Raw genomic sequence first — 24,854 nt, 5'->3', positions numbered from 1 at the left:
TTAACAGGACAGTAATGACTAGCAAAAACAGCCGCCTCTGACACATCACTCTGGATTCACGCCTGGGGAGGGTGGTGCTGACTACTGTTTTTGCACTGGGCGCCACTAGGTCTAAGACCGGCCCTGCTTATATACCTACTATTTTTTCTCTTCTATTCATTTTTTCCTTTTTTTATATTTTGTCTTCTTCCTTTCTTAACATGCGGTTAGGTTAGGACAAGGTCACCACACACATTTATTGCAATCTGTCAAACAGAGATCATCGAAGTTTGTTACTTTTAACTCTTTGTTTGCTTGTATGCAAAGGGGTTAATTAATTTTCAAGTTTGGTTCTGAACACCAGAAGTGAATATGATGGCCATACACCCTATTTGGAGTAGAAAACAAGAACAGCTCAAATTTTTTTTATTTTACATAAAACTTGTTGCAATATGTTCAATTATTCCACTGCATACCACTAACTTTTCATACTATTCTGTAACAATAATTTCTCTTTTCAAGCTCAGATTCTGCTTTTTTTTCAAATTCAACCATCACAAGAAGTTAAAATGGAACCAAGTAATGTGGATTGCAGTTTCTTTTCTTAAATATACAATCCATAGAATCATTGAGAAAGTCTTTTGACCTAGGAACTGTAAATCTGTACAATTGACCTAACAAAGAAATGGGACCTTTATTTGTACCATACATTTGCCTCCACTATAATGTTATACAGAATATTGTGTTGTAGCCACGTTTTACAGTATATTACAGATGGCTATAGGAAAAGAAAAACAGCTTGTGAGGAGAGGGGGAATAGTTGTGGGTGCAGCAAGTTTTTTTTTAAATACAATCAATTTCTTTAAAAAAAAGTCTTCTGAAAAGGTAACTATTGAAAAACATACCTGTTTGCTTGTATTCCTTCAACACAATTATTACTAAAAGAAACACAACTGTCGCCAATTAAACGAATAGAGCGAAGAACATTTGCAACAATCATAGGCTTGAATACATTGAGCTCAAAATGCCCATTGCTACATCCAATAGAGACCGCAGTGTGATTACCTATGACCTGAGCAGCAACCATTGTAATAGCTTCACACTGGGTGGGATTAACCTTTCCTGAAATGATGGGGAAATATATTACAGATTACTTTATTAGCTAATATAATTGATATTTATTATATTTGAGAAAGTTATTCAAGTTAAAAAAAACAAAACACTGGCAAAAGAAACAAAACATTGTTTTTTTATGACTAAAGTTAATCAAATTTTGTAAAATTTACTAACGTTTTTTTTGCAGCCATTGAAAGTGTTTCATATTTGGAAATCAGAAAAGTGTTGTGGCACAGAAAAGTGGTTGATAGAAGTCCATTTTCTAATCTACATTTCCAGTTTGCTTGTGGTTAGTATTATCAGGAAGCAGGAATGTAACTGGGAGGGGGGGGGGAAAGAAGGCAGATCTAGTGCTCCAGGAGCTGAACCAGAACGAGCGCCAAATTCACCCTTCAACTGCTTCAATATGAAAGGGGCACTGAAATTCTGGCTTGCCGCCGGGTGACAAAATATATAGTTGTGGCCCTGTTAGGAAGTATTGTTAGTTTCATTACTGAACACCATATTAAGACCAACAAAATGGATAGCCACTTGGATAGCTTAGCTTCTTTTCTCTGATCACAGCCTTTTAGATGTATGAATGATGCACAAAGCACCAGACAGGCTAAAAAAAACAAAAGTAGAGTGTTGGGATTGTTGGAAAGTCATTGAGTCAGTTATCTGTTGAACATAACAATGGAAGAATGACAAGGCATCCACAGCCTGAATATACCCCATACCAGGGTGGTACTAAAGTTCATTCACAATAACTTCAGTCCTGATGTACCAATTTTTGATATCACTCAGCATCCTTTTTCTCTACCGGTTGGAATTTTATCTACCCCTCTATCAGATGTTAAGGAACACGTGCGTTTTTTCCTTCAAACGCAATATAGGAAAATTCTTTTTATAAAATATTTACAGAGACAAAAATATTTTCACTTTTTTCCAAATTTTGTTGAAATAAAAACAGTTGATAATACTAATTAAAATAGACAGAGGTGTTTCAATACTTCCAGCCCTGATTTTATATGTTCTGCGGGATAGGGAAATTGGCATCCAAATATATTCATACAGTGTTACAAAATGTATGGGGATGTTATAAAATATCTATACAAAAAAAACAACAATTAAATGCAAATCAGATGGCACAGACGACAAAATGTAACAAGTCAACATTTTCAAAATTACATGAGGGGAAATTTATAAATATTTTGTAAAAATGTGATACTGTGGCTTTTTGACTAATTGCAATTTGCCTCTGTTGCAGGGTTGTGTTTCTTCCGGAAGAAACCCATTTCTTCTGGGACAGTGATAGAAACTGGAAAAAACGAAAAAAAAAAAAAACCGTAAGAAAATAAAAATGTGTGCACCAATTGTTTAATTGAAGTACATAAAGTACATATAATGTGCCTGTTAATGCTCATTGGTCGTGAAATAATATCAAATGTATTTTAAAACAATATTTTTCAACATTTAATTACAAATATCTCACCAAGATGTGCAATATATAACTCTCTAATGAAGCGCTCATATTAAAACAAATTATTTCAATTACCACATAAAATGTTAATCTGAATATAAAAAATATTATACATCTAAAAATGAAATTAATACGTTTGTGCAAAATAATTGTATTGCAGGTTGTGTATCCAGTGGTGCCAGGAAGAAGCAGAAAGAGATATGAATCTGGCAACACAAGGAGTTGAAACACTAAACCAGACTACACAGTTCTGAAAGGACGCTCTTCCGTCTCTCTACAGGGTTCCCAGCAAAATCCGATTATTTCCTTGACTCTCCCTGACCAAATTCAAAAATTTCCTTGACCAAAAGTGCATACATTGTTAAGTGCATATATAATTCTAAACCATCCAATATCACTCTAAATTATAGTTGCCCGCCCCCCCCCCCCATAATCGTGGGGGTTACATTCTGGAGTTGGGGAAAAGAGGGAAATCTGCGAATAACCAAAACCATAGTTTTTTTTGTTTTGTCTTGTTTATTGAACACCATGAGAACAGCAAAGTGACGCAAAAGTATAGGGGGATGTTAAAGAGGGTGCAGTGATTGTTTGTTGGTGATGTTCTCCGAAAGAACATGGTGATTTTTGTCAGCCGTTTCTTCTTCATATCATCAAGTATGTTGGAGGATGTTGACAAGACTTCCTCTACCAATTTTTCTACATGTGAAGAACGTACCATAGAGGGGTCTATATCATGAAAATGTCATCTATTGCTGATTTGAAATTGCGAAGCCCTCCTCTTATGTGACTCATGATGAACTTGTCTTTTACTTCTTTATTTTGATCTTCGTCTGGTACAGCTTGTTTCATGAGCAATCAGTTGCATTAATTCCTCCTCCGTCAATACCTCTGAATTGCTATTAATTAGCTGCTCAACTTCTCTTCTACATCCATATCATTGAACCCTTCTCCACCCACCTGTTTCGCTAACGTGACAATGTCTCTTATAATCTTTTCAGTTGGCTCTGTAAAAAAGGTTGTGTCCTGGAGCGCACATTGTGACCAAAGGTCAATCCAACCCAAGTTGACTGTTTCTCTCTTAAGAGCTGCCATGGTTCTAGTGATGACAGTAATGGCATTAGCGATAGTGTAATTCTTTCATACTTTCAAGATATTTTCTGCATTTGCATCTTCATCTATTGCACGCACAATCATCTTCATTCAGTGACATGTTATAGTGAGTCTTGAATGCCGCATTACCCCCTGATCAAGGGGGCTGAATGATAGATGTATTAGGAGACATATAATGGACATCCACACCGTCAGCTTTAACTCATTGACATCTGTGGGGGTGGCAACACTAGCCTTCATGTGAGAAGGACGCTCATTTTATTCTTTCCAACGCCCTTTTTGAAAGTTTTTTTTTAAATAGTTTTTAAACGGAAGATATATTTTTTATACAATCTTTTAAACATTTATAATATTGAATCCTGGCCCTCAATGTTGATCCGTCTTTACCGATCATAAGCTGATGACTAGAATGGCAAAAAAATAGCAAAAATTCTGAAGAAATGAAGATTGATCAAATATTTCTCGATGTCAACTTGACAGAACCTCCTGACCTTGCTGATCGGTCTTCGAACAATCTTTCAAAACATCCCAGACATAATTCATCACCTGATGCTACTCTTGCTGTCTCTGATGATGTGAATCAGAGTGACAGTGATCTACTTATAGAGCTAAGAACTTTTGCACTGCTGAATACGGGAGAGCTTGCCGATTTGTCGTGACGATTTGAATCGGTTGAAAACTCGCTGTCAAGAATCCTGATGGACTTGGAAGTGGCTAAACGAGAGAAAGAGATAACCTCCGTACTGAAAATGTTACAATGGCTGCAGAAATACAAGAACTTCGTCATCGATTGGATCACAATCAAAATATAATTGAGTTAACATTAAAGATCGACGATCTTGAAAACCGTTCTCGTCGTGATAATCTGGTGTTTTTCGGGGTTCCCTGTGATCAATCCGCTGAGACCTGGGATGTGTGTAAGGTCAAAATCAAGAACTTGTGCAAAAAAGTGGGAGTGTCCCGTGTGCACATCGACAGGGAACACAGGATAGGAAAATCTACAAGTGAAAAAATGGCCCCGATCATCGCTCGCATACCCTCCACTGATGACCGCAATACAATCCTGCAAAAATGGAAGGATTTGAAATCCTTTGGCATATCGGTCTCCCAGGATTATTCACCGGCCGTGAGAAAGAGAAGGAGTCTGCTGAACGTTGAAAGAAAAAAGGCAGTCACACAGGGTAAGAATGCAAAAATGCTCATGGACAAATTAATAATAGATAATGAGATTTTTATCTGTAATCCGGAATGTTCAGGCATAGTTAAAGTACAGAATTCAAATTTATAAATTATGGCCGGCCTGTTTGCAATATGGATCCTTGTAATTATAATGAATCAAATTCTAATCAAAACTTTATATCTTTGGAAAAAACTGAGTGTCTCAAAAAACAAGATCCCCAGAAATATTTTGCACTTTAATATTGCTGGACTGTATAACAAATATGAATATCCTGATTTCTGGAATGATTTCACAGATTGCGATTTTTTTTCACTTGTGGAAACCTGGCATACTACGGAATTTAAATTGCCAACCCAAATGCAGAATTATAAAATTATCCAAAGTCTGGCGTCTAGATCACGCATTGGTAGACCCAGTGAAGGCCTAATTTTTAGATACGATCAAAATAAATTAACAAATATAAACATTTTAAAAATTACTCATCTTTTTATTTTTTTTATCAGTTGATTATTTTGATTTTAGAAAACTCCACATTGTATCTTGCTACTTTCCGCCCTACCCCAATTTTGACAAAGATTTTGAGGACCTGTTTATTTTCATAAATACATTTAATTGTGAAAACATTATCATCATGGGTGATCTGAACGCTCGCAATGGTAATATATATGTTCTTAATCCCTCTTTCTTTGATGATGAACTCATTCATCACAGATCGAACGACCTTATTGTAAACCATAGAGGTAAGCTCCTGAATGAGCTCTGCATGTTAAATAATTTATTGATCTTGAATGGCAATTTTCCCCAAGACAACCCAGGCAATTTCACCTTCTTTAATCAAAATGGTGCTAGTGTCATTGATTATATTATTGTATCTGAAAATGTATAGCGCCAAACTGTTGAATTTGAGGCTATCCCAAAACTCGGTTCTGATCATTTCACTATTAGAGAAACCTTATATTTAATGGATACTAATTATTTCGAGAAACCAAATATAAATATCGGATTTTTAAAATCCTTTTAGAATAGTGAAGATGGCTCTAAATTCGTGAACGATATCGACTCACGATTCTCCGCTGATCCCGATATCAGCACCGAAGAAATCGTTCCATTTCTGATGCAGACCGCAAGAAATCATGGTTAATAAAAAAATCAAGGTCATCGAGTGGCCTTAACACACGGAATGGATGCTTTGGTTGGTTCGATGTTGAGTGTCAGACTGCTAGAAGGGAGTTATGAAAAACAACCAGGATTTTGAGCAGGCCCTATAATAATCATAATTTTACGCAATACAAACTGCAACGGAATGTTTATAGGTACTTATGCAATTAAAAAAAGCGGCATATTTCAAGAACTTAAACGACCAAATTTGTTCCAGTAGAGATTCGAAATCCTTCTGGGAGGTTATCAAAAAATTCAAGAGAAAAAAATCCCTCCATTCTGAAATCAATATATCAACATGGCACAATTACTTTTCAACTGCGTTCAAAGCGAATAATAATACAACACGAATGGAAACTTCATTAAATAATAGCTGTTATGCAATTGACCCAATTTTGGATCCTGATATTACTTTTCATGAAGCAAAAAACGCTATTCAGAAACTAAAATGTGGGAAAGCCGCAGGCTGGGATTGCTTAAAACCCGAATTTTCTAAGTTTTTAGGAGATTCCTCCGTGATTACTCTTACAGATACCTTCAATAAAATCTAACCGAATCTTGGATCAAAATAATTATCTCCCCGATACACAAAAAGGGTGATGTTAACAATCCGGGAAATTTTAGAGCAATTTCCCTTATACCAGTAATTACAAAAATATTTACATCAATCTCAAACTCCAGACTCTACAATTGGTTAAACGCATATGACGTTCTCTTTGAGGAACAAGCAGGTTTCAGAAAGGAATATGGCTGCATGGATCAAGTGTTAGTTTTGAACTACTTCATTCAAAACAAATTAAAACGGAAAAGAGGAAAGCTGTTCTCAGCTTTTATTGACTTCAAGAGCACATTTCATTCAGTGGACCATCAAATTCTCTGGTTGGTTCTCCAAGAGTTTAATCTCAGTGCAAAATTTGTATCCATGCTCGCTGACATATACAAAAAAGCCACCGCAAGGGTGCGCTGCTCATTAGGATACACTGAGTTGTTCAACATTAACTATGGTGTTCTTCAGGGAGAAATTCTGAGTCCCATTTTGTTCTCATTGTTTTTGAATGACCTCATAATTCGCTTAAATTCTGCAGAAATAAAAGATTTGTCTTTCCCTGATGGAACACAACACAACATCTTGCTGTACACGGATGACGCAGTGTTACTGGCGGACTCCCCTATGAATTTAAGCAAAATTGATATTCTAGAACAATTTTAATAAAATGTGAATAAAACGTTTCAAATGTGGTCAATGTGAATAAAACGAAAGTCTTGGTCTTTCGTAAGGGGGGGGGGGGAAGAAGTCCAAAAGCGATACATTTTTCTACCAAAATTAAAAATTGGATACCGTTAATTCTTATACTTACCTTGGAATTTCCTTTTCTTCCTCTGGAACATACCATCTGGCAAAAAATCAAAGCGAAGGGTATATCTGCAATACATGCATTATGGCCTATTCTTCTGGGAGCCAAACTTAATTCACCTTATAGCTGGTTTAAACTATTTAACGGTATGGTAACTTCTGTTTTGATCTATGGCTCACCAGTTTGGTCAATACATTACCTTCTCCCACTCGACAAATGCTTCTCTTTTTTTATTAAAAAATTATTTAATCTGTCAAAATATATTCCAAATTACATATTGTGATTAGAACTCTGATATACCTCTTTATCTATTACATTTATAAAGTTGATTGTTAAATTCTGGATACGTATTCTCAAAATGCCGGACTCTAGACTTAGCAAGAAATCATATTTACACCAATATAGCAACTCATCCATTGAGTCAAAATTTCACTGGGCTTCAGATGTCAAACTGTTACTTGAAAAATCTGGCTTTGGGTTTGTCTGGTTTCCTCAGGATCCCAACACAGCTGTTAAGTTTCTGCCACAGATTCTACTAACACATGTAGACCAAAATCTCCAAATTGACATGAGTGCTATGGAAAATAGTAATAACCACCCTCATTATAAGTTTCTCAAATCACACACATTTGTTGAGGATTACATGACATCGAAAATTGATATCACAGTGAAAAGAGTCCTTTTTCAACTTAGAATGAAACATAATTCAATCTTTTTGCATGGAAAAATTTTTGCAATATCTCCCCACAATTTCTGCAATATGTGTAATCTGAACGAATTCAAAACCTGGCACCATGTTTTTTTCAATTGTTCAATCTATCGCTCATATAGACAGAAATATCTGTCTAACCTCATAAGTCATTTTGATTTTAATGGTCTCTTAAAATTATCTCATAAACAATATCACTCAATTTTCAATTTCATTGTACCTGCTCAAAGACTAAAAAGTTTTATTCTCACAGAAAGCGAGTATGCAAATGAATCTGAGACATAAATATATTTTGATGCACTCTTTGATATATATGTGTATTTTTTTTCTTCTATTCAAAGAATCTTATGTTCCTATTCAATGCGTTTTTTTTTCTTTTTAATATTTTTATGTAATTTTTTTTGCTTTATTCAATATATTGTTTGTAACGTTTGTCACGAATGTAATTAACCCAGTGCAATCCTTTTCCCCAATCTCAAATTGATGTATTGTCTTTCTTCCTTCAGTGTATAATATATATTCAAATGCCACCAAATTGTAATAGGCTCACGGCCTAACAATAACATTTTGTCTGTCTGTCTCATTGACATCTGTGTGTCCAGAGGTTATGTTATCCAGTATCAAAAGAACTTTGAGTGGCATGTCTTCACTCTCAAGGTACCTCCTGAATTTTAGAACGAAACACTGTTTAAACAAATCCAGGAAAAGCGTTTTTGTAGTCCAAGCTTTTTTATTGTTCATCCAAAATACTGTGTGGGAGCTTTGACTTATCCTTTCCCTTCAATGCTCACGGATTCGTAGATTTGAAAATGACGGTGGCCTTTACCACCAGAGATAGAAAATAAGTTAAGAGCTGGTATTGGCTTTGTTTTCAACAATGGAAAGGAGGGTCTCTCTACTTTAGATCTTTTCATCTATTTACTCAGGGGGCAGATTGTTCCTTGGCCAATATTGTTTTCCAGTACAAAATCCCATCCTTCAACTGATAAGACATTTCCAGGGGTGCAAGTGCCACACGTCCATTTCGGAGCAGCAAACATCCATTTTTGGAGCAGAAATTCCAAAAATGGAACAGGACAAAAATCTGCAATATAAGGTGTAATTTTTCCCTGAAACGTTAACATTTTAAAAAAAATGTTTAAATGAATAATCTTAAACAAGTTCCTTTACAAATTGAAGTCCATTTGAAATTTTTCTGAACTATCTATCACTGATAAAGAATACATTACTGAAATCACAATATCAAACATTTTTTCAAAATATACACATGCATGCTGAAAGCCTTAAACCAAACTCTTATTCACTTTACTAGCTAAAAAATAGAGTATAATACAGGTTCCACAAAAAAATTGCTTAGAATTTGAAGAAATGATTGAAATGAAAAAAAAACAAAAACAATAAAAGGTAAATATAAATACGTTATGTATGTATATGCCGATTTCCCCCCACCCCCATTTCAGGACCACCAAAACCTCAATGAATTGAAAATTTCTCATGATTCTCCAAGCATGTTCTTTTCCATCTCAAACTGCACTGTCATTGCTGTCGTCATCAGTTACATCCATGGGGATACTGATATAACACTTTTTAAAGGATTTGATGATGATTTCGGTGGAAACAGTTCTACACCTCATGAATTTACTGGCATACTAGGCCAATGAGCAATTTCTTTAAGGCACCACTTTTTGTTTCTTTATATTCGAAACTGATCCATTCAGTTCTTAAATAATCTTTAAAAAGTTTGTTGATGCTAACATCTAAAGGTTGTAAAATTGACTTTAGTCCATCAGATATCAAAGCCAACGACCATTGGTTCTGTGGAGTCTGAACATTGCTAGAAAAATCACTCCACTGATGAGTAACTCATCTATATCTATGAAAATTACTCAACTGATTATAGACACCACCTTATGTAATCCAATGACATCACGGATCTTCAAATTAACTTGAGGCCATGTATGCTGCACGATTTAGTAAAGTATGGGTCGATATTCTCTTCTAAAAAATCTGACCCATGTGCAAGCCAACCCCCCCCCCCCAAAATTAAGGAAAAAAATTTTCATTAAAAAAAACTTGGCTTATACATGTGTATACGATACTCAAACAATTTCTAAAAAAAAATGATTAACAATCTTTTTTTTCCATTTCCTCTGCCTGAAGCCTGTTAAAATATTTTCTATGCGAATCGCGAGTTGCTTTCACAAGTCCAACATCAATAACAACTTCTTTCACATTTTCATAATTTTGAACAAAAGATTTTATGTCTTATTCCATTGATGCTTTGGATGGACAGACTTGTTCTCTGTTCAAGCAGACTTTTGTTCACACTGAACCCTCTTTCACACTCTGCATTACCATGTGCTAGGGATTGTGCTACCATGTGCTAGGGATTGGATCCATGTGATTTGGATGCAACTAGAGTCACCGATTTGGGAATTCTCATTGACGAGCGACTTAAGTTTTCTGAACATTGTTCAGCGGTTGTCAAAAAAGCGAATAGAATGCTTGGTCTCATTTTCAAAAAGGTCTCTTTGCGTTCTCCTAAAGTCATTCTTCCGCTTTTTCGAGGCTTAGTTCGTCCTGGACTGGAGTATGCTGTAAGGTTTTGGAGACCATACCTACAGAGGGACATAGACTTGGTTGAAGGGGTGCAGAGAAGAGCTACGCGTGTCCTTATTGGCACACAGGGCTTGAGTTATGAAGAAAGACTTCATTTTTTGAATATGTTTACATTGGATGAACGCAGGTGTCGAGGAGATATGATCGAAGTGTTCAAAATTTTCAATGGGATGGATAGGATGGACCATGAACTTTTAGTACACCGCCAATCGACTGCTTTTACAAGGGGACACCAGTATCGATTGGTGAGGGACAATGCAAGGTTATGGTGTCGCAGGGAATTTTTCTCCAATAGGGTTGTTAATAAATGGAATAGCTTACCACCGGAGGTAGTAAATTGTAACACAATTGACACGTTTAAAAAGAAATACGATAAACATGTTGGGGTAAATCGAGAAGCTATCCATTCTTAGAATAAGACAACTATAAGTATTCTTTATGGGCATTGTATAATATTTTATCATGTGTATATATTGTTTGTAATTTGTGTTAATTGCATTTTTAATTGGGTTGCTGTATTTTTGAAACATATGACATACATATTTTTATGGGCATCTTTTTATCAGCCACCTCGTTGGGCATTTTGCCTGTTGTGGCGTTGTATTTCTATTTGTATTAGGGATAAGAGAGCCTTCACCAAAACTGGCAAAATTTTGAACTTATGGCTGCCATCAAGATGACAAAGTTCAAATATATCGGCCCAATATCTGTCTATTCTTTGAACTGGTGTCGCTCCTTGCAATTCTTCGCATTGCAAGGCAATCCATTCATCACACAGAGTAGATAATTGTGTGGGGGAATACAATGTTGGGTAACTTTCCAGCAATAATTTTAATAGCAGAGAGAGAAGAATTCTCTGTACAGAAGAGAGGATGCAACATTTCATCCTCTCCAAAACCATGTTTTCAAAAGGTAATGCGTTCAAGAGATACTTTGCAGAAGCTATATAAAAGGAGCGAGCTCCCAAGATAAAGCCTTTCCTCTGACTGTGGTTGAGCATAGACAGTTCTATTTCTGTGTCTCCCCCAACAATCATATCTTTTCTCCAATTTTCACTTTTCTCAATCTCCACTTTTTTTAGATCAGAATTTCTGACATGCTGAAAGCATTTCATATGCAGGAAACGTCCCATGAGTTTTCGAACAAGAAGTCCAAGCTCATCATATAACACATGTATCAGGGGTTCATCTTTCTGGAACAATGTCAAGAATCCAGTGTACAAGACACATACATTTTTTAAAAACAGTGCTTTAGCCAGAACAGATTTGTCTGGAAGTGCCTCCTGTATTTTTTTTAAGCAACAGGTATCGGATCGAGAACTCTTCCCTTTGACAAAAAACTGAACTAGTGCAGGAAACTGTTCAATGAATCTAGACAGACTCGTAGCCAACGTCAGCCATCGACTGTTTACATGTCGTACAAAAATATGCTCAGGAACATCAAGAGTGCTCTGCATTACTCTGAAATCACTACTTTCAACAGGAGATCGTTTAAAATAATAATAAATGTCAATGATAAGTGTTTCAATCTCTGCTCCAAAAGAATTTAATCCCCTTGAAAAAGCATTGTGTACTTTATGTAACAAACATTCTCCAACATCAAGCAAATCAGGTTGACAAACTTTGATTTTATTTTTCAAGGACTTCATCACATTGGGACCATCGCTGTAGAAACTCAAAAGATTGGACATGGCTACACCAGAAAGTTCAGTTTCAATGCAGTTGTGTAAAATGTCTGCAGTAGCATGACCAATATGGAATGACTCCAAGTGTTTGACCACAACTTTCTTCAATGACTCACTATAATATCGAATGAGAATATCAAATTGTTGCACTCTTTTCTGTGATACAGGAGTCTCATCCACTTGGATTGTGAAAAATGACCCAGTCTTATTAATTTCAGCTATCATGGCATCTTTGAAATATGGCCCAATGCCATCAGAAATTATGTACGACATCTTTGTCCTGGAACATGAGAAGTCTCTGGAAACATAGCGGGAAATATGTCAGTTGCTGTGTTAGCAAACGAATAGGGAATATTATGAGCTGCAAAGGCAATAACCATTTGGGCTTCTGCTGCAACAACTCGATCTGCATGGCTAGAAATTTTCTCCTGAAAATTCAATAACTGTTGTGTGCTGGTTTTTAATTTCCCATTCTTATTTCTGTTTGCCATCAAAACATGTTTTTTTCCCTGCGCATGCCTCTTAATGGCTGTTACTCCATGCTGTTTGACACTTATAGTTGTATTGCAGAGTGTACAAAAGCCTTGTTCAGGTCTTGATCCTTTCTGGCACCACTCAGATATTCTGTCACCATTGACATCAAATTCAGCTAGCACCTCTGCATTGAACAGGGTCGACCTGGAGCCTGAAAAACACAAAAGCATAAAAGTAAAGAAATTTTTTTTCCCATGTTTCAAACATGGCATACCAATACTCAAATAAGAACTGCTTCAACTCATTAAACTATGCTAGTGAGGAGTAAGCCTATATAAACACTTAAAATATTGACTGCAACACTTGTACTCTAAAAACATTTAAAATAAAATTTAGAAATTCAAACGTTACAACAATATTATCAATCATTAACACATCAGTTCATCAATAATTCACTTTATTTATCAAATGAATGAATAAATATTAATAGCTCAAAACATAGAACCATCTATAAACAGAGATATATGCCACTGTACTTTAATTTACCTTGAAAAATCTGGGTCCTTTTTGAGTGAAAAAGTGGGTCCCTCTCAAAGAAAATTAATCTTTATAAAAAATTTATATTTATAAAAAAAAAAAAATAAGCTTCCCCCTTCCATAATTCACCAGAAAAATTATTTGGCCCGGGGCCCATAATGCTCTTAAGACGGCCCTGTGGGACCCAGGACAGCTCTACCCTTGTGGGGCCACAGCCCAGTTAATGGGCTTGAATCTTCATTAATTCCTTGTCCCCACAGCCCACAGAGGCTATTGCTCACAAAATTTTGCGAGATATTCATATTTAACGAAAAAGAAAAGAAAATGAGGCACAAAAGAACTAAAAAAAATTTCAACTTACTTTTAAACTTAGAAGACATGATCAGTCGCCGCGCATTCCGTGTACACAAATGACTGCAGAAACGCTGAACCATGTGTTGAATGAAACGTCTGTTACGATGCACATCGTAAGTGTAGCCTCTGCTGATCCATCATGGAGGCTTCTTTCCACAACAATCAACAGCCCTGATACTGATAGTTCAGGGTTGCTGGTAAGGAAGGGGGAAAAAAAAGTTAAGAGGAAATTACGATCTCAGTCGTACGATGACTCCGGAAGTGCAACGAAGTTACGATTATTATGCGTAAGTGCGAATATTTTTGAAGGCTATTTTTTTTTCCACGTTCTTAAGAGCTACTGTCAAAACGACGATATCACAAACTGGAATTGGTGCAAATGCGCAGTGATTCCGCGCCTTGGCGCACCATGTAGCAAGACAACAGTTTCTGCGCACTTTGGCGCAGGTCTTGCACCCCCTGCATTTCTCTCAGTAGGGGATCTGGGGGAAAATGCTGATAAGGATTTTTTTTCTTTCCCTGGTATCTGAAAAATAATCTTCCATGGAAAAAAGTGAAGGTAAACCACTTGAATGTAGATTTATCTTGATTTTTTCCCCTTCAGATTTATCCTGATTTTTTCCCCTTCAGATTTTCCCTGGCTTTTCCCAAGTATTTAGAATTTTCCCAGACATTTCACAAATATTTCATACTTTCCCTGACCATTTTCCGATTCCGATTCTCCATGATTTTCCAGGTCGCTCTCCTCTACTTAACGATAAGTACAGTATATACTCGTGTATAAGCCGACTCGTATATAAGCCAACCCCCCACTTTAGGACCACCAAAACCGCAATAAATTGAAAACCCATGTATAAGCCGACCCAAAAAAATCTGTGCATTTCAGAGAAAAAAAATCATATATTTTCATGAAAATGAATAGCTTACGGAAAATGATTCAAACTTTTTAATCCATTTCTTCTCAGTCTCTAAGCTCATCGTAATTCATCAGATCATCATAGGGGGTGCGGCATCTTCGTTTCAATCCTCATCTGGGCTGTCATCGCCATTGTCACTTTTAAAGAGGATATCATCTTCAGTTCCGTCCATCGCATTGTCAATGCAATACTTTTTGAAGGATCGGATGATAATTTCAGTGGAAACAGAATTCCACGCCTCATATACCCATTGGCACCCTAAGCCAATGTCAGGTTCAAGGCACCACTTTTTGTAGTTTATCATCGGAACTCATCCATTCAATCCACAAATTCCACAAATAGTCTTTGAGAAGCTTGTTGATGCTCACATCTAAAGGCTGTACAATCAACGTTAGCCACCACCAACTAATTATGTTTTCGATTTCTTTGCCTTAGCTCTTTGACATCAGTTCTATGGGGTTTGAACATATCCCATACCAATAATGCCAGTTTCTTGAACACCGCTGCAAAAATGACTACTGATTGCAGGGTCGATATTTTCTCATCAAAAACTGACCCGAGTATAAGCCGACCCCCCTCCCCCTCCGTGAGGAACAAATCTTTCCACTAAAAAATTTGGCTTATACAAGTATACATGGTAATCGTCTTTATAATATAATTATATTTAATTAAAAAATGTTACAGTAGTTATTTAGAAAAAGGCTGGCTTTAGTCATGCTGACGAAACACAATATGCATAATAACTTTATGGTGAAAAAATGTGTAACTTGAATAAAACTTGAAAAAGCTGATCATCAGCTTTATACATGACTAGCTATAATACCCGGCGCTGCCCAGGTTTTCTTCAATGAGGCTTTTTGGATCACGTGGTATCCCCCTCTTTCTTTAAGGGACATACAAACCAAGTCTAAGTTAACCAATATGGCGACTCATTAAATAAACAAATCTAGATTTAAAGAAACGTAGAAATGAATATTTTTTTTTATCCTTTTTCAAGGCGGGCTAGGTATTTTGATTCCTCCCCTGAATTTCAAGTTATCATATCATCTGAATGTTTCAGCTTTCAAAAATGCTTAATTAAAACTGGAATTTTTTCGATGCACTAAAGTAATAATTTTAAAATTAACTAATTTTAAAACAACCTAACCCACATGAATTTATGCAGTTGAATATCAAAAGACAATACAGAGACATTAATTTTCATGCTTGAGAAGATATAAATAAAAAGTTGAAATCAATGTTATTGCACGAATATCCAACTCAAAAGTAGGTCTGGCAAATTACTTCATATTTAATCTCCTGGGCTTCATATATCTCTCAATATTTCAAAAATCGAGAATTCTATACAATTTTTAAAATTATTGATGTAGCGGAAAAACCAATTAAATTTCCGCATTTCTACAGTAAAATTGGAAATTTTAACAAGGGGATTTCTAAGGGGATCATCCTTTGCCTGAACCTCAAAGTGACGCTGATAATGATTATGGCATCTATTCAAAAAGCTCTCATTACTGGGAGGATTGGAAAAGTGGCAAACCATTACAAAGGCATAAACTATTATATATATATAATAACAGGATTAGAGAAGTGACAAACCATTGTAAAGGCATATACATTAGGGTGGAAAGAAAAAGGGTGTTTTATGTATATGTGTATATATATATATATATATATATAAACCCAGAGAAATACTCGCAAGTCAAGAGTTCCATATATGTCATAACTGACAAGCATATTTGCAGCTGTCATGGCAGTTAAAAGGAGAATTTTTCAAGCAATCCGAATATAGTGATTGATAGAGGGAGATGAAAATAAACCTTTTTTTTCTTTTTTTTGGGGGGGGGGGGCACAAAATTATAACCATGTTCCGAATTAAAAATAAAAACATAGTTTGACGATATAGGTGTCAGGAGAGTGCCTCTATTGCTTCCTCTGTTATCACACTGCTATTACATTTCACTTTTTTGCAAAATAGTGAGGTTTTTTTTCAAACGATGTAAGAGTACTCCTTGATTTTATCCTGACTTGAATGAAGCCTTCGTGACTCTCAGTTGCAAGAGTTGCTTCAGTTACGAGTCGTACGCACCGTTCAACTGCTCAAAAATTCAGTGTAATGGAAAAGCAGGTTCAGATCATTTTTGTGGGTCCATTACCTGATTTTTTACAATAGGTGGTTCAGTCACTCACTTGATCCCATGCACATAGTTCCAAATAGTGCTTAGCAGAAAAGTTTATTTTCGGAACATGGAATGTACGGATTTCTGCTTTTGATAATCCTTCATTTATAATTTTCAAAATTCTCTTGATTCCCAGTTTTTTGTAAATGAAATTCTCATCCAAGAGTAATGAGAGCAATAAATTCTCTGTGTGTGTGTATGTGGGTGAGCGTAGAAGATTTTTCTCCCATCGCCCCCTCCCACCACAATCTAACCCATAGGATCCCATGTTATACCCGTAACTTCTACCGCCCCCCCCCTGGAACATTCCATCGCCCCCCACGGGGCGTTGACACCCACGTTGGGAACCACTGATCAAGATGTCTTAGAGGTAACTCATTAAAGTGAAAAAGATAAGCCATTGCAAGGGATGGCCTATTTCTTTCTCTATTAATTTGATAACACCAATTTTATAACCAGTATTGGTAGCAGCAGTCCCGTCTCATCCGATTGCCATCAATTCCTTCGTATCAAAATCTTGCTTCAAAAAGTATAGGATTGATGATTTTATATCCCTTGCTCTATTACTCTCTTGGATTTGTGTGACCGAGATAAATTGACCCGGGTTCCTGCAATATAGTTATGTGTTCTTCAGACATCGTTCTTCTATGGAAAGAATCACCTTCTTTGACATTAGCTAAGGTTATGTCTTTTCGACCATCAAAATATATTCCTCGCACATTTTGTTCTAGGAATTTTATCTTGCAAAAGAACTCTCTGTGATGCTCTTTCACGCCTTATTTTCATCCGGTCTATTGTCATATTTGGCTTCTCTCTCGTCAATAACCCAACATCTTCCAGCACAGCATTCGCAATAATTGCAGCTGATCGATCAGACACACCAGTTCTATCATAAGCAAGAACAACATTTGGTAATTTAGTTTTCATCTGAGAGGATGAAGGTAGAACTTCAAAAGTAAATGAAGCACTTGCTTCGGCACCGATTGATGGACCAGATTCAGTACTGGTAGATCAAAATGCCAACTTAAAATGGTAAACTGTGTTTTAGCTCATATACAATAGATCACTTTCCTCAGAATCGTTGGATATAGATGAGTTTTCAGTGGTTGATGAACTAGTTTCCGCCGTTTCTTCTTGAGATGACTTCAAATGGGATACAATTTTCATTTTCCTTTGTTCATTGTTTTTAAATTTCTTCGTTGTTAGGACATCTACTCGACCAATGGCCAGCTTGCATCTACTTTTTTGATCTTGTAAAAAATCTCGCTCTAAATTTGGGATCTTTCTCAACTTGTCACACTTCAAAATCACATTTGTATGCTGCAATGTCGAACAATTTCTGCGGTTCGCACTGAAAAGATTTCAAGTTCAAACTTGAAAGTTTGAGAATCTCTCCTTGCTTTCATATTTTTCTATGCATTATATATATGCATCATATATTCTTGTATTTGCAGTAAAAGTCTTTGAAAATTTTGCATATCCGTTGGTGAGAAGCCGTAGGAATTGAAGTAGTTTTCCAAATATTTTCCATCTTCGGCACAATAATTTCAAGAATGTCTGCAATAGCTGGATCTTTTCTCAATTGTTGTGCCTTCATATTGCGTTGAGTCAGTAAATAACTAAGCTTAACATCCCCATAGGTGGGCGAGACCCGAGAATCCCACTCTTTAAGGGATTTCCTAAAATGTCACAACAATAAAAGCTTCTATTCATCATTGACTGCTAAACACCCTTTCTTTTAAGGGGTAAGATTGCAAATGAATACTGAAAACAAGGGAAAAACATCGAGGTCACTGAACGTATCACATGTTCAGGGGAATAGGAAAACCTCCTCCGTGATGTCATGTTACAGAATTCTACACATGTTTAAAACTTCAGGGGCAATGAAGAACCTCAAGAAGTTTGAATTATGAGGAAAAAAATCAGGAATGGCATTTCTTCACATAAAGGCATATTTGAAATTCTATTACAATAGCAATTTTGATTTTTTTTTTCCTTCATTCCACCCTAATATACACATCTGAAACGCATTGCTAGAGAACCATGGTAATCAAAGTAAACATTCCAAAAGTGATTGTTGAGGTCCAAAAACCATTGTTGCCCGACAGTTTTTTGCCCATTTGGGGCATTTGCCCTGCTCGGACGAAATTTTAAAGTAGCTAGCCTATCATTCAAGTCGGGTCCCATTTGGTATACATGAAAAATTTGGTGACAATAGATCTAAAATTGTAGATTTGTATAGAGACCACCCCCCCCCCCCACACACACACACACAGAAAATCAATTTTATATATATAGATAATGAAAATAAGACCAAAGCTGCTTGGAGACATCAGATATAACAACCATTTTAAATGCTTAGAAAATGTTTAATTGTAATGTTTTTTATTCATGGTGAGTGACTATCTGCATGAGTGGTTAGAAGCATACTTGATATAATTAGAAATTTTAAGTTGAATGGAGAAAAAATGCAGACTTGATTCCAAGTTATAAAATAAGATATGAAGAGACCATTATAAGACATATTGCATTGCAGTGGAAAAAAAAGTGGTTTTTGATAATATTTTGATATTTTGTAAATTGTTATTATTTGTAATAATCTGTGTTTTCTAATGACCTTTAAAATAAGATGAAATTTTCTTTTTGCAATAGTTCAAAAGAGATCAGTGTCATTTAATAAATGAATGTTTAGTTTTTTTAAATTGTTTTGTGACATTAAGAAAACAAAAGTAATTTTGACAATTAGATTGAAATTAGATAAAATGGATTTTAAAACTTTTAGTGAAATTTCTCCAGGTCTAATGAAAAGATTTGACTTAATAGTGATCTAGTTTCTTCCACAAGAAGAAACCTATTTCCTCTGGCTGGTTTGTTCTGCATCGGAAGAAACTGTCCAACCCTGCTCCATTGGTTCCTCATAAACCGAGAGATGGATGAAATTTTGTCACTTGCCATAATTTTGGCAAATGAGACTGCAGAATTACCCTCATGCACTTCTCTATTTTCATTTCTCAATTTCTCTGTACTATATCCTTCAAAAACGAAAAAATAACTTGCTTTATTTGCAGTGACGAATGAATTTGTCTATCAGGATAGTAAAATTTAATTTTACCATTACTGCCAACAAACATGAATCCAGCGTCATCCATCCCTTTTCCAGAAATTAAGTTCCTCTGTGACACTGGTAAATGAAGAGCGTCCTTGAGGGTAATCTTATGCAATTCACCATCAAACATCACATTCACTACAGCATTGCCAATTCCTTTGACTTTGTAGTAAGATGGGGTCCAAATTTCACAATTGTATCTTCCAAAGGTCTATAATTCTTGAAGAAAGCCATCGACGATAACACATAACACGTGGTAGCAGAATTCCATGTAAATGTTGATTTTCCATCTTTTATAGTCTCTTTGTTGATACCATCCATCTTGGTGACAAAGAACATAGAATCATTTGCTTGTTTATTTACCTACGAAGGAATGTTTTTAGGTCGATGATTGCCATTTCCACTTTCCAAATTCCCTTTATATTGCTTGGAAAAATGTCCCGGTTTGTTGCATCGATAACAGATGATCTGTTTCCTTTCTATTCTTCTGGCACATGTCTGGAAACACTTTTTGTCCTTGAGATAGAAATGTCTTTTCCATTTGATCCATGTCTTCCAACTTCTTCTCACTTTCAATTAGACCATATTCAAGAATATGTACAAGAACCCAGTTTCTACTTCATAAAGTGAATTGTTCATCGGGTAATCCATATAATTTCACCATCAAATTTCCATATGTATCTGAAAGAAAGGCAAGGTTGATAAGCAATATCAGCATCATCAATTTTCTTTCTCTCTAGCATCTTCTAAGTCCTTTTCTATTTTCATTTCTCTCACAATGAATATTCCAATATGCTGTCTTCTCAGGTCTTATCATTACGAATTCTCTTCTCAATTCTGCTATCCTTGAACAAGATTTGGAGCAAAATGTATCTCTAATTTCCTACCAGGCTTCTACTAAGGGTGATGTTATTCCATCTAAAATAACAACTTGATTGCTTGACATGTGCAACTTCATAAGGCCTATTGTTCCTCTTTCTTTGAATCATATCTATCTTTTATCAGCCTCTGATGCTGTGACTAGCAATATTGGCTCAGGTTCATCAATGAATTTCACTTGTAGAAGCGATTCAATTCTTTCTCTCCAAGTATGAAAGTTATAGTTAGTCAATACAGGTATTTTCACCTGCCCAATGCTGCTTTCAATATCTTCCATATCTAAGCCAGCCATGCTGTTGGCCAACTTGATTCAGTCAGTACAATGTCCAAAATTTTTCAGGGCTCTGGGCCAATAACCTTTTCTTGAGTTCATTTCCAATCCAATGACTTACAGCAGAGTAATATCAGTGGATAAAATGTTTATTTCTTGGATAAAGTGCACAAGATAAGCCAGATAATAGATTAAGATAATAAATGCTAATAAAAATAGCCAAACTATATTCTACTGAACCTCCTACCTCTCCAATACACAATCAACTACCGATTTATGGATCTACTATATAAAAGGGAAATTTTCCCAGAATCCCCTGGGCTTACTCTCATTGGAGGATAATGAGTGATGTCACATAATTGCTAATTTACATATACTGATGACTAGAGCGCAGATTATATGCAAATGCATATGTGAATATGCATTTGCATATTTTGGCCTTTTTCAGCATTAATGCATATAAATGCATAAAATCAAGGAATTTTCAGAATAAATGCATATTTGTGAAGGTTTCTTGAAGCTCAATCACTTTTTTTATAGTTTTTCAAATGAATATTGCTTACAATATTTTCATAACATCGGTTTTTTCTCGCAGGTAGGGTTGTTTTTTTTTCCAAATATCAACTGTTTCACTGTAACCTTATTTCTAGAGATAGCGTCAAAAATGTTAAATTCTTTTAGAAATAGCCTCAAAATTTGTTTACGTTACTAAACACAGCCGCGACTGACTTGGTTGGCTGAAGTTGGTTTTCTGTGGTTTCTAACTTCAAGGCGCAAATGCGAGCCGATCTCCCAGTTAAAAAGTCTCGCCACAGAGAGCAACAGGCCTACAACGTCACAAATATTCAATCATTACACTTCACTCACAATTTGAAGTGTAGATGGCAGCACTGAAATATCAAGCACAACACTAGCTACACTCTCAGACTGTTAGGTGCACTCACTTTTTTCCAGACTCTGCCACGAAGCTGGGCTGAAAGAGATCTCGGCAATGGGATAAGTCCGGTGGCAGAGCCCCTGGCGTTCATTCATTCAGCCGCGACTAACTAGAAATTAAAAATGCTCAAATAGAAAGTTTTAGCATTTTAGAAGTTATTTGCATATGCAGTATATGCATATGTGAGGATAGTTTTGTAAATGAATATGCACTATAGAAAATATATATGCATTTTAAAACATATTTGCTTTTTCTTGCAGTGATTTTTTAACGCGTATTTTCCCAGTTTCGGTACATATTTTGGAATTTTTAATCTTTTAAATAATTTTTTGAATACAAATACAAAGGCCACAACAGGCATATTGTCTAACGAGGCGACTGAAAAAAGATACCCATAAAAAATACGGATGCGTGTAAAGATAGTATATATTTCAGCATTTTTAAGTGCATATTTGCATATTTTTAGAGCATATTTTGCCACTTTTTAAGTGTATATAATTCGGGCTCTACTGATGATACTTTCTAAAAATGTATATGTACTAATTATCTCTTCAAACAAACTCAAATTAAAGAAATATTATCTCTAACTTGATAATTACACAAATTATAAACAAAAATATAATATATACTTCATTCGAGCAAAAATACATAAATGTATAATTCTTTCAATCTAACACAAAGGTTTTCTCGAAGAAACTCTTTGTTTTGCTCTGGGGAGCCGTGGATAAGCGTTGATTAGGGAAAGAGGTGCAAGTAGAAAACGTTTGAGAACCCGACATAATATATAAGAGGCTTCACACATCCTCCAACGCTGCCTGTGGTAGTTCCCTGGCCAGATTTTGGCACAGGCCCTTCTAATGAATTTATAGTATAAATATTGAATATACATTCCAGATGTACTGTAACTGTAATTGATCAATAAAACCTACTGTCATTATAGATTTCAATACCATCTGGGGTCCAACATTCTCCTGGGACTGGTTTTACTAATAAATAGGTCATTATTGGCGCCATGGCCATCTCAAGAGCATCATGGGTCCCCGGGCCAAGTGATTTTTCTGAGGCTCTACATAACAAATTCGTAAAAATTTTAACCAGTTCTCATTTTTGTGAGGCCCCTGGGCCATGCCCGGATGTTAAGATGACACTGGCCATGGCCCTGCAAAGGTAGGACTGGGATCAGGGTTCTGGTTTCAGAGTCCGGGGCAATGCCCATCATATTTCCCCCCCCCCATTATAAATTCACTAGATTGACGGCCCAGAAGAGCCTAGACTCTGGGCACAGAATGTGTGTGAAGAGGCATGTGATTCTAGCATCACTACTCATTCACTTACAGATACGGCTTTATTGTACCTTGTCTTCTATAGATAATGACAGTCATCCTCATCGCCTTATGAAGTGGTTGTCAAACTTCTGTCACCAGCATTTCCTTTTTATCAGCTTTTTTACCTTAGATTTATCTGTGGCTTCGAGGAAAGGTATAGTAGCTATTGTGCATTTATAAAAAAACCGGTAGTGAACAGATGCAAACATCAATGGTCAAGGTATATACATACCATCATGGAAAAATTCCGAAGTCATGGAATGAGAAAACGGTTACGTAAGTCCCGAAAAAGTCACAAACTTGAGTGAAGGTCATACATTTTTTTGATACTCCAGATACTTTTTTTTATTCCCCCCCCCCCCCCACTAAAATCTAGGCTTTGGAGAAGCTGTAGCATTCAATATTTTTTTTCTTCTCTCAGGTTTTATTCCTTTATTTTGCTCCGGAGGGATTTGTGGGTGAGTAGCAACTACAAAGAACAATGTTAATGTGTAGCCACCCTACACAGGGGAAGACATTATATGGGTGAGGCAAAAAAGCTATTTAGACTGGATGAACAAAAAAGAACTTTTCTTTCTTTGCTTGTCTGGACCTTTCAATATCTGTAATATTCCCCCTGAAGCAGTGTTCTCAGGGTCAGGTAATAATTCCTACAGGAAGAGGGGGAAACTAATAGTATTACAGTCTACAACAATATTGGTTTTCCGTAGAAAGGACATGATCTTCCCCTCACATCGTGGAGCAGGGCTGTTGGATCTTTGGCGGGTCTGCAAGCCAGAGTTTTCATGGGGTGGGGCTCTATAATAAATTTATAGCATGCAAAAACAATATTGATTGTCCCAAGCTTTAGTCTTGGTCTGCCCTGTCAGCCCCGTCCTTGTGGGGGCCAGGAGAAAGGGAACCAACTCTTCCCCCCCCCCCCCCCGTGAAGGAAGATTTATTTTTTTTAATTACCTATTTTTTAAATATTTTTTTGATCACATCAATCTTTACAGACTAGCTATAGCGAACGACGAAATCGTACAGTATACACATGCGACAGAAGAACAAGAGAATTTAAGAGAAAACAGACATTGCACTCGTTCGCCGTTTATTGTGTCACGACATTTAGGATGAATTTGATGAATTTAAAGGAGTACCATAATGTTTCCAAAGTGTGCATCGCGGTTCCTAGGAGCATCATGGCAAGCTAAAAATATTGACTTGTGCACACAAAACCTATGCTTTCTTACTTCTTTAGTACTTCTTATGCTTCTTATATATGGTGAAAATATCTGCCTAACTTTTTGGGAAGCAGCCAATGAACCATGAATTACGCGAGGGAGGCAGCAAACAAAAGAGAGTCATTGGAATACAGTGACAAGCTTGCGATCTACACCTACACCTAAGCATGAAGATAGAGCGAATAACAAGCGTAATATTGGACTTCAAAAAATGTGAATATGAAAAGGAATATGTGAAATCCAACTTTCGAAATGGCCTTTGGTGGGTCTAGTACAGTGTTT

General features: G+C 36.2%; 1 protein-coding gene across 10 annotated transcripts in view; it reads right to left on the bottom strand.

The window, feature by feature from the left end:
* The window catches only part of LOC149088346 (fumarate hydratase, mitochondrial-like), a 152,944-nt gene that overhangs the window by 1,938 nt on the left and 126,152 nt on the right, over positions 1-24,854 (bottom strand). For 9 of the 10 annotated variants that reach the window (XM_089247307.1, XM_089247317.1, XM_089247327.1 and 6 more), the window contains one exon: positions 885-1,101. In XM_089247307.1, the coding sequence (XP_089103433.1) occupies positions 885-1,101 (217 nt within the window). Of the gene's footprint in view, positions 1-884; positions 1,102-1,137; positions 2,396-24,854 lie in introns of those variants that run through there. The other variant, XM_089247340.1, reaches the window with a different exon arrangement.

This window comes from Pholcus phalangioides, unplaced genomic scaffold (genome assembly GCF_987345545.1).
Source record: "Pholcus phalangioides strain wild (caught in Gottingen) unplaced genomic scaffold, Ppha-v1.0 ptg000003l_1, whole genome shotgun sequence".
In the NCBI taxonomy this organism is placed as follows: Eukaryota; Metazoa; Arthropoda; class Arachnida; order Araneae; family Pholcidae; genus Pholcus; species Pholcus phalangioides.
Note: the sequence above shows the minus strand (reverse complement) of the source record. Positions and strands in the feature narration are given on the sequence as shown.